Source organism: Sinocyclocheilus rhinocerous, unplaced genomic scaffold (assembly GCF_001515625.1).
Source record: "Sinocyclocheilus rhinocerous isolate Xijiao unplaced genomic scaffold, SAMN03320098_v1.1 scaffold3144, whole genome shotgun sequence".
Classification (NCBI taxonomy): Eukaryota; Metazoa; Chordata; class Actinopteri; order Cypriniformes; family Cyprinidae; genus Sinocyclocheilus; species Sinocyclocheilus rhinocerous.
This window is the reverse complement of record NW_015624539.1, coordinates 115888-127230: the sequence shown is the minus strand read 5'-3', so window position 1 is coordinate 127230 and position 11343 is coordinate 115888. Positions and strand designations below refer to the sequence as shown.

General features: G+C 38.7%; 1 protein-coding gene across 1 annotated transcript in view; it reads right to left on the bottom strand.

Annotated features, from left to right (window-relative positions):
* The window catches only part of LOC107740944 (rho guanine nucleotide exchange factor 26), a 98361-nt gene that overhangs the window by 48327 nt on the left and 38691 nt on the right, over nucleotides 1–11343 (bottom strand). Inside the window, exons 7-11 of the mRNA XM_016553514.1 lie at nucleotides 8874–9026; nucleotides 7027–7156; nucleotides 5935–6009; nucleotides 5745–5834; nucleotides 2401–2555 (exon numbers count right to left, since the gene is read on the bottom strand). Of these exons, the coding sequence (XP_016409000.1) occupies nucleotides 2401–2555; nucleotides 5745–5834; nucleotides 5935–6009; nucleotides 7027–7156; nucleotides 8874–9026 (603 nt within the window). The remainder of the gene's footprint in view (nucleotides 1–2400; nucleotides 2556–5744; nucleotides 5835–5934; nucleotides 6010–7026; nucleotides 7157–8873; nucleotides 9027–11343) is intronic.

Here is an 11343-nt window from a genome sequence, read left to right as displayed (position 1 = left end):
GTAAGTGGAGTTCTCAGCGGAGCGGTGCGCTTGTAAACTTACATTATTCAATTATTATTATTTTACAAGAACGGCGTGAAGAGAGCATACACAGTTGTTGTTTATATTGCTGTTTGTAGCCTGTGGAAGTAAGGTTAGCTGCAGCAAGGGGCTATAATATTTTTGTTCAATATTTTCCTAATGATAATTTTATGATCGTTTATATAAAGGCTACTACGAGCACCTTTTCCTCACAGAATAAGGCAGGAAATATATTCTATAGTTTCTATAGGCTACTAAATGATATGTCAATCAGTTATTATATATAATCAGCATTATTCATATAGTTTATTTATTACCTGGAGATAACTTGAAAAACACACATAAACCGTATATTTTTGCAATCGTGTGTTTATTGTCTTCACGTTTTTTCTGCTTTTTATTCAACTCAGCTACAGCAATAGCCGGATGCTTTTGTCCATATTAGGGATTTCCTGTACCCATATTAGGGATTTCCTGTATGTCATAAGTCATTCCTTCTATGAGTCTGTTTTGGACTTTCTGCATGAGAGCGCCCTCCGGCTTCGAGTATGAATTAAACATGCACTGCATCCAGATATTCACTTCTCATTTTGGATACGAATAAAACGTCAGGTCATGCATAGACTATCGATACTGTCTCTTTGATTTTTTAAATCTAGATTTAAATCTAGAAACCTCTACGTGAACACACCTGCCTGAATAAAGTGCGGGGGACGAATTTACATTTCACTCAAATCAAATATTAAAAATGCAACGTTCTACACACACAGCAATATAAAGGTGCCTGTTCTCTTTCGTTCTTGCTGTTTGATTGGGAAAAGAGGGCGTCGAGGGGTCTTGTCTTTATGTTATCTGACTAAAAACTATTACTTTGAACTTTTATTATTACATTATTTATTTAAAATACGTAGAGTGCCTTAAAAATAATTATCACAACACTGATAAAACAGCCTTATAGTGATTTTCTCATACTCCGATTTATACTTAGCAATCCTGTTTTTAATTATCATTATCATTCATAAAATGAATAAATTTAGAACAGGATTAGAATATAATTCTATTTTAAATAAGACAGAAATATATTGTTCTACAACAACAGTAGTGTTTACAACAGCAAAACCACCATACCCTGTAAACTCAATAATAATAATAATAGGCCTAATATAATTCCGTTTCTAATTCCAGAGTGATTAAGAGGTGCAAAAAAAATTTCTTTAACTTTTAAACTTAAAATGGTCTTTTCTGTTCTGTGTTTCTTTTTTTTTTAAACTGCGTCGCGGCATTTGCTGCTATACAGAAGCATCCGTTTCGATACACGTATCAGTAAGGAGCACAGCCCTATTAAAAGCCGTGCTCCAATTGCCCCTTCTATACTTTGAGCACCTGCCCCTCCAATGGTCTCTGCACGGCCCTGCTGAGTTTTGTTACCGTTCTGTGCCCATCATCCGCTATTTCCAGCACTTAATCAAGCCACTCTTCTTTAAAACACGAGGACGTTTTATTTCACGTCATTGTGTTTGCGTTGGCTCTCGATTTGAGCTATTTCCTCCGCAACCACTGAAGTATTCGGTTTCTACAGCGACTCATTTGGCGCACATCATTCTCTTTCTATGAAACCTGTAAACCGCATTCACCGGTTCCAATTCTATAGCGACATCAACTTTATAGTGGTTTACCCGATCATTGCAATGGCTTTCCCAACTCATTTTTGCATGTGCGCGGCACATTATTTCTTCTGCGCGGCCGTGGTGGAAGAAGTGTGCGGCCGCGAGCGCGCGCGCGCAGCTTAGAGGGAACATTGGATACAATACCATTTATATATTTTCAAATGAACATGCACTGAACACTGGACACCACTATCAACAGCGCTGCATGACAAAGATAATGTTTCATCACTTGGTTTCAATTTTATTTGCTTTGTGCTTGCTTGGTAGCACAAAACACAATACTTGTCTAGGACAATCACAACAAAAGCTTAAAATTGAGTCACAGTGGCAGCTGGCAACATAAATTTAAACAGGAATCAGAATCGAGGGAAACATCATATTACAATCTTGAATGCTGACAAAAACAACAAATCTCATCACCTGTTTATTTAAATACAAAGTTATGCCCTCTTCGTTACTTTATTTCCTTAAAACAATTTTTGGGTTCTGTTTTTCCTCTTTGGTATGAGTGATGTACTGTAGCTAACTTTATCCTGCCTCTGCAACAATCCACACCCACCTGTACATGCAAGCTTTACCTCCACATCCATTTATGTTAGCACAATAATTTCCTGTTCTCTATAGTATCCTCCAGGGCACAATAACAGCAAGGGAAGAACAGAGGTACATTTGGACACAGTATGAGAGATCTCATTTGTGGTCTCCAGCTCACCTTTTCTTTCGTGTGACAATGAGGACATCATTGAAGAGGAAGAAATAGACCTGCTGGCGAGACTTCCTTTTGGAAAAGATGCCATTTTCCTCTACAAAAGCTGTTAGCTCACCACGCTTCACCATCCAGCGGGAGGACGACACCAGTGGGAACGGCTGCAGAGAGAAAGTGTGAAAGGAGAAAATGTGAACCAGACAGAATAATTAATGTTTCAATGCAACACGACCGACATGAAGAAAGTTAACAAGACCTAATTTTTAAAACAAATCATGGACATTTAGAACAGTGAAATAAATAGTTAAGATAGGGATGCGCATTTCGGTCATTTTTACCGCTAAACAATAAAAAAATTAATCAGCCTGCTTTAAAAAAATCTGTCTCAAGATCCCTGTGTTCAGTTTCATTGCTTTAGTTTTGCTCCGTATAGGAGTTTTTAAACCTAAAAATGGTACACAATACCCATACTTCGTTGTTTTTCCAATGCGTTGTTGTCAAAATATTAAAATGTATGTGATGTAATGTTAATCAAAATATTAAAAATGAAATGTTTTCATAATCGATCGATGACAATTTTTCTTCACAAAGCAATTTGTTCTTTTAACCTCATTCTAATGTTGATTAGCAGCCATGTGCCTACATTAATTTGCATAAAACAGGGCCAAACCATTTCCATATAAAGGGTTTTCGCAAAGCCTTTTGTTACTCTCAGCAAACATACTACACTCTCACATAGGACACATGAGAAGATGTCCAGAAAGATCAAGTGTGGCAAGTGTGCTGTCTTCAAAGCAAGTTCGAACACAACAAACATCTTTTAAAAATGGCATGATACTGAATTTGTGTTTTCTTATCTATTGTGATGTATAAACAAGTAAAATGTTAATAAATTAGAAGAAAAATGTAAGGCACAACTTGATTTTGTTCATCGGGAAGTGAAGTGTTTGTGAAAATGCTTTCATGCAGATATCACATGGTTAGTAAATGAGATCCACTGACTGATATCTATGGAAGCCTGGTAATTTTGAGATAAAGTTTAAAATAAGCAATAAAGTCACACTGTGACACATACTGTTGCAACAGCTAGAAATTAAGTCACAAAGAACTTTGAGATCTACTGACCTTCTAACAGCTGGACTCAGCAAAGTCTTGTGATTATATGCAGAACCCTCTAGACATCTGCTGGTATCAAAGGTGCCAGCAGAACTTTCCCACACTGCTCAAGCAGCAGGTTGTAAATATGGTTGCATTAGTGAGTGTGTCCAGTGCATCACTGTGCACATGCAAAGTAAATTTAAACTGCACATGCACAACATGTTTGCGAATAACGTAGTGAAAAATATGTCACGATGAACAGAAGACCCACAGCGAGTGAGCAGCATGTGTGTATCAGGTGAGAGTGTGCGAACAAGTTTTACAAGTAAAATAAACAGCAGCAAAAACCCACAAGTTTACTTGCTACTTGTGGTACAAGGTACTACATGAAGGTGAAGGCGTGTGAATCCCATGATTAAAAGGCTGACAGTCTAAACTCTTGCTAATCTCTGTGAGATAAAAAAGAGCATATAGTTCACATTTAACCAGATCCAGATCCTTTCACTCTTCAGGTTTTAACAAGTTGGATTAACCTCTGCAATAACTAGGATTTGTGCAACTCTACATAGAGAATCTAAGAAGGCCCCCAGCTGTGACACAGACATTACCACAAACCACTTTGTGTTTACAGTAAGGAAACAAAAAGGATACACATGCTTCATATGATTAAGGACATATTCCTCTCCACTTAAGACAGTCTGCGTCTGCAAAACTGTACATGTAACTCTTGTGTAGTGATCTGCATTTCTAGTGAGTGTGTCCAGTGCATCACTGTGCACATGCAAAGTAAATTTAAACTGCACATGCACAACATGTTTGCGAATAACGTAGTGAAAAATATGTCACGATGAACAGAAGACCCACAGCGAGTGAGCAGCATGTGTGTATCAGGTGAGAGTGTGCGAACAAGTTTTACAAGTAAAATAAACAGCAGCAAAAACCCACAAGTTTACTTGCTACTTGTGGTACAAGGTACTACATGAAGGTGAAGGCGTGTGAATCCCATGATTAAAAGGCTGACAGTCTAAACTCTTGCTAATCTCTGTGAGATAAAAAAGAGCATATAGTTCACATTTAACCAGATCCAGATCCTTTCACTCTTCAGGTTTTAACAAGTTGGATTAACCTCTGCAATAACTAGGATTTGTGCAACTCTACATAGAGAATCTAAGAAGGCCCCCAGCTGTGACACAGACATTACCACAAACCACTTTGTGTTTACAGTAAGGAAACAAAAAGGATACACATGCTTCATATGATTAAGGACATATTTCCTCTCCACTTAAGACAGTCTGCGTCTGCAAAACTGTACATGTAACTCTTGTGTAGTGATCTGCATTTCTCTGCAGCTGAGTTTTAGTTAATGTTCCTCATCAGCTGATACTACAGACATAACGTCAGACAGCACAGATAGGAGGAAGAGAGTGACATAACTGCTCTATGGGAGATGTCATACACCAGCATAAATCTCTGTAGGACTGGAAATCAAAACTTTAGTTACAATGAGCAAGTTACATGTTGCTCAATTGCACTAGCCAGGCAGGATTTAAAATAATCTGAAATCATAAGTTTTGTGTGAAGGTGAAAAAGTTTAAAAAGCAAAATGTTCTTATACCATCCCTGATTCTAACACAACCCCACTGCTTTGGGAGTAATTGTGTGGCTTTCAGAGCAAAGCTGCTGCTCTCAAAGCTGCTTTTCCGCTGTCTCCTTTCACGTTCATAATTCAATTGCAAGAGCTTATTTTGCAATATTAGATCAAAATATCAGAAAAGGCCCATACATACACCCACTCATAGACCCTCTCCTTAAAGAAATAAGGAAAGTGGTCGAAAGTGGACTAAAGAGATGGATTAAAAAAGCAGGTGTAAACAGGAATGTGTCTCCATCGTTTAATTGTAATCTGATCTACCAAAACGCATCTTAATGGCAGGTGTAAACAGGGCCTTAGATCAAAAACGTAGACTCAACCAAAGCAGGAGTTGGGTGTAGTTTGATCGGACAGACAGAGAATGTTTGAAACTTGTTTAAAAACTATACTTGGAGCAGAAACTCATTCAGAGGACCGCTTTGTTGTAATAACTTTCTTTTTTATAGGTACTTTCATTAATAAATCATTAGTATATAGCCCAGTTTTAGTATATAGTATGGACCAGTATGTGCTTTCTTAAAAATATGAAAAGAATCATTAAGGCAGTGGAATTATTAAGCACAATCGTTAAATTCCTTTCACGTTTGTTTTATTCTCTTACCTTAATTTTAAACTCCAACTGGGAATTGATGGTGTACATCATTTCTGTTCTCTCCATTGTACGAGCACCCTCATTACATTTCCTCACAAGCTGCATATACAGACATACAGAAAAAAAGGTGATTATTAACTAAGGCTTTCTCAGACAAACACTAGAAAAACCTACAGTGGTAATTCCCAGCATTTCTCACCTTGCTGACAACATGCAGAGCTTTTTTACATGCCTCATAAGGGGCCGAATCTTTGGGCGTCTTCTGGCATATGGTCTACAAGACAAAAACATTTTGAATCAAAATGATCTTTGAACTGTTGGTGCTTGAGTACACAGTTTAATATGCTGTAAATCTAAAATAGACTTGCATCAGAACTCGTTTCCTGTTTGTACAATAGTTTCTAGTTTATTGTTCCTGAAGCGTTTCAAACACTTTATCTCTAATGGAGTGCTCTCAAACTTTTTTCTCACGCTTGTCTGATATTTCCCAGCTAGAGTTTTACTTGTTTCTGAGCTGTGGGAAGAAAGAGAGAAAGAAGGAAAGAAAACCAATCCCAAAATTCTCATGCTCAGAGTCAGCCAGCCAAGCTCTACTGTCCTAAACTAGGAAACCCACTACCAAGCTCAGGGGACCCACAAAGTAACAAAGAGATGGAAAGATGAGAGGGTGAGAAAGCAAGAAAAGGTCTGCAGGAATAAGGGAAGGATGGCGATAAATGAAAACAAGAGTTGTGAGGATAGGGACTATGGAGAAGTTTCTAGGTCATCTTTAGTGCAGCTTACTCCCTCACTTCATTTTACAACCACAATCCTCTGGAGAAGGAAAAGACGACAGAGAGGAAACAACACCAACCCTTTTAAACCATCTTTTAAATATAATAAAAGAGCCTCATGCCAACTCAATCCCTTTACCTTATGCTGAAATACTGTAGAAAGGTCTCAAGCAATAATAAATAAATCTAAACAGAATTGTTACTGTTAAACAGAAAGGTCCTGAAAGCTAAAGCTTTACTTAAATGAAATGGAAAGGAGAGAAGAGAGTGTAATTTTGAGAAGAAAGTATGAAAAGTAGAGAAAGAAAAACAAGTACCACCAGGAGACTTTAATTGGTTTAATTTGATGTCTTATGTAACAGTGAATGTCCTCCAGGTCAAATTAACCACATAATCAAAGCACAAGATAAATGTCAGAAGAATGAAAATGCAGTTACAAGAGAGCTAGATGTTTATGTCAGTGTTAGACATGTTAGCAGAGGTCAGGCAAGGGGAAGTCGAGGGATAATGTCACTCACATCCATCAACAGGGGCAGCCGTGTGACTCTCTGCATGGGAAGGATGAGGAAGGAAATCATGGGAAGGTTTCGGCAGTCTGGGTGGGCCTCGATCCGTGTCAGTACCTCCTTAAAGGACGGGCTTTTATTTCTGAAGGGATAAATGGACTGTTAAACTAGTGATTGGCCGCAGAGTGTCATGTGATCCCTATGATATAAAAAAAAAACTATATCACTATGCAACAAATAAAAAGTTGCACCTTCATTTCTGGTAATTGCAATTTTATTCCTCATAATTGCGACTTTATATTTTGCAGTTTGACTGTATTTTTGCTAATCATAACTTTGAGACATCACAAATAAGAAGGTGATTTTAAGTCGCACCTCTATCTCACATGACTTTTTTAACTTACAATATATCTATGACTTGACATCTGGGACTTTGTCTCACTTAATAGTGATTATATCACACAACCTCAACTTTGTTTCTCACAGTTTTACTTTATATCTCACAGCTGTGACTCTTTCTGTTAGGGGTCATGAATTGAGATATCAAATTTCCCTTGATCTTTTAAGAGCTCATTGTACTATAAAAACAGAGCTCAAAACTTCCTTGTTAGTCCAAAAAACAGCTTTTATTGAAACCAAGCTCAGAAAAACAACAACTCGTTTCAGATTTTGTCTCTCTATGAAGTAACAGTGCAACGAAAGACCACCTCTGCATGCCTACTTCTACATCATCGCGTCTTTGGCCCTGCTCACTGGTGCGTTAGTCGGATGAGAAGGAGAGAAGAGCAACACAGGATCACTGGAAGGTATTGGTAATGATATTTTTAGTCCAAAGCATTGTAATCCTAGGAAAGTGGTTATTTATTTTAACTATGTGGATGTCTCTGTAGAGCATTATTTGTTTGTTCAATACATTTCACTGAGGATTCCTTGGACCTTACAGTAATAGCACAACATTTAAGTAACCAAGTTGCCTAATCTGCGATCAGTGATTTCTGATATGTAATGATTTGTGTACAGATGTTCTTTGTCTCAATAATTTATTGCCGTTTATGTGTCAGTAAATCAAGCCAGTGACTTACTAGACGTTGTTTCTTTTAGTGGCATGAAAATAATCTGTTACTTAAATTGTGATTAAATTATATATATAAAGCAGTCAATGAATGCTCCGCTTTATAATCACGGGAGTCACACAGTGTGAGTTTATTATCAATGACGCAGTCTACACTGCACAATGAATCTCTTATTTACATCACGTTTGCACTGTTAGTTATGATGAAAGCATTTGTGAGTGCAAAACACGAGTTACAATGACGAGCATGTGTTCAACAGTCTGTCATCATCTGCTTCAATGAAATTTTCATGCGACAGGAGTAGATCTATATATAATGCTATAATCAACACTTTTCACGATGAGTTAATCTCAACAGTTGTAATGGTAAAAACGTAGTAAAAGTTTTCGAAAGAGCTCCACGTGTAATACTTCAATTTCAAAATTTCTTATACGTACACCTTTATATTTCACAATTGTGACCATATGGCATCTCACGATGTGATTATATTTCTTGCAACCGTGACATTGTTTCTTGTAATTTGAACTTAATATCTCTCAGTGTGATCTTGCAAATAACACTTCCATTTCTCGCAATGTGACTTTTTAACTTCATCTCTTATTTAATATAATTTTTCCCCATTTTAAACAATCTCACAACTACCCTTTTTATTTTTACTCTGAGGCAGAAAAAGGCTTCCATAGAAATCTGATCTCCGTACAGAAAAAGCTTCATATCTTCAGGGCTAAATGATAAAAGTCAGACATGACTTTCAGTCGAAGCAGTGACAGTCTGCGCTGTACTTACAGCAGCCTTTGCAGGGTTCTTTGCTGGTACACTTCATTCGAGCAGTATGTCACATAGGGGTCAAAGTTTGACTGGGCGTGCCTTATAACGATGTCACTTATGTCACTGATTACAATGTTCTGCTGGTGCCGATCCTCAAGTTCCTTGAAGAACCTGAAGGGAGAAAGGGGAGGAAAACAATTACATGAAAGCAATAACATATATGACATGCCTCACATAACATCAATACGAGTCAAAGCTGACGCAGGGAGCACCCTGTTTTAGTCGTTACACGTGCACAAACACTCAGACACACACACATCCAGCACAGACACATATGCAACACAAAGCCAGGAAGGTGTTTTAACACCTCCTTTCCCAGCCTATGATCACATCAGAGCACAGGATGTCCCAAAGCCCCTTAAATGACCAACCAGGGACGGCAGAATGAAAATCATACACACATGCTCTTCCTGACAGGACACACACACTTCACAACCAGTCGCAGAGTATTCACGATTTTCCAGTAATCCAGAGGATGCAGCTCAGAGCCATCTGTGCTGGAACCCAGCGTGACCTCTGGTTCACAATCTCACAATAGACCAGAGAAAGACACAACCTGAATGCTAATTCTGGAAGTGATGTCAGTCAGGTTGTTAGCACAAGGGCCGTGACCTCAGGACCTTCCTACAGGTGTTTGGAGCCCTATCAGCTTTACAGGGACAAGAATTAACCGATGCAGTCCAAATGAACAGGACTTAATATAAATTTGTACAAAGGGCAACTATTAAACAAATTCAGCAGCAAAATCAATGTTTTTGCAAGAAACAAACATCTATTTCTGTTCTTGGGGGTTTAAACAGTTACTGAAAGCAAATTTCAGCTGCTGTGTCAGTGTGTATATTTTTGTGTGGCAAAATCAAGTTTTGTTTTCACTTACAAAAGACTCTGTCCACAGCAATACAAGGAACCACAGTAGAGGAATGCAAGTTATCTGAGCAATCCACCACACAATCCAATCCACACGCACACTCACACGGACACATATGAAGCAGGGCATTTGCTATGCACTTTTGCTCTGGTGCAGAATTAAGACAACTGTGCATGTTCAACCATGTGTCTGTCATTTATAGCAAGCCCAGTGTCTATTCAAAGCAGACTCATTTGTCATTTTTTCAGTTCAGGAATCATGGAGGACCAGAATGAAAGTTCTATTTTGTGCACTATATATTCAACCAGATTGAGGGACACTGTCAATGACATCAATGTCATATCAACTAATTCCTTCAAAAGAACTAACTCTAGTATGGCCTTGTTTTTAGGTATCCATCAATGTTTGTTTGTAAATGAGTATTTGTGTTTGTTTATTTGAAACGCTACACTTGATGATGCTTATTATGCCAGTAAAAGAGGAAAGCAATAACAACGCAGTTCAATGTCTGTCTGTGGTTTGCTGGGCCTAATTTATACTTAATCAACATCATACATCTAAATAAGAAAGACTCCATGCTTTTTAGGACGTAAGCGTCAGATTTATTGGAGTGTTTAAACATCAGTTCTTCAGAAGCACAGCTTAAGTTAAATGAGCCTCATCGTGAAACATCCCGTCAAACCAGTACTTCAGAAGAAAACATCGATCCACTGACTAGAAAACATTCAGGCGGGGAGTTGCTATTGAGTCTGAGAAATGGTAAGTGGGGAGATGATTTCATTTTACAACCTTCAAGGCAGTTATGGACAGAGAAAGAGACAAATTCATGTGGTGAGCAAAACTGACTAACCCGAGGTTGCAAGTGTCAATGGGTAATTCTCAGAAAACTGTGTACTACCCCACTCCCCTCCATTTCAAACGTTATGGTTGAACATTCAAGAAATTATATCTTCCTACCTTAGGCCTAAGGGCTTTAACCATTATATTCCTATATGTGAATGAATGAATGAGGCATTTATAAGGCGCTTATTGTGTATTGCTGTATACCCAAAGCGCTTTACAATCATATGAGGGGGTCTCTCCTCAACCAGCACCAGTGTGCAGCATCCACCTGGATGATGCGACGGCAGTCACAGTACAGCGCCAGTGCACACCAGCTACAGGTGGAGAGGAGAGAGAGTGATAGAGGCAATTCAGTGGATGGGGATTATTAGGAGACCATGATTGACAAAGGCCAGTGGAGGGAATTTGGCCAGGACACACTTGGGATACCCCCTACTCTTTACGAGAAGAGCCATGGGATTTTTAATGACCACAGAGAGTCAGGACCTCGGTTTAACGTCTCATCCGAAGGATGGTGCTTTTTGACAGTATAGTGTCCCCATCACTACACTGGGGCATTAGGACTTAACACAGACTGCAGGGTGAGCACTCCCTGCTAGCCTCACTAACACCTCTTCCAGCAGCAACCTAGTTTTCCCAGGAGGTCTCCCATCCAGGTACTGACCAGCTCAACCCTGCTTAGCTTCAGTGGGCAACCAGTCTTGGGCTGCAGGGTGA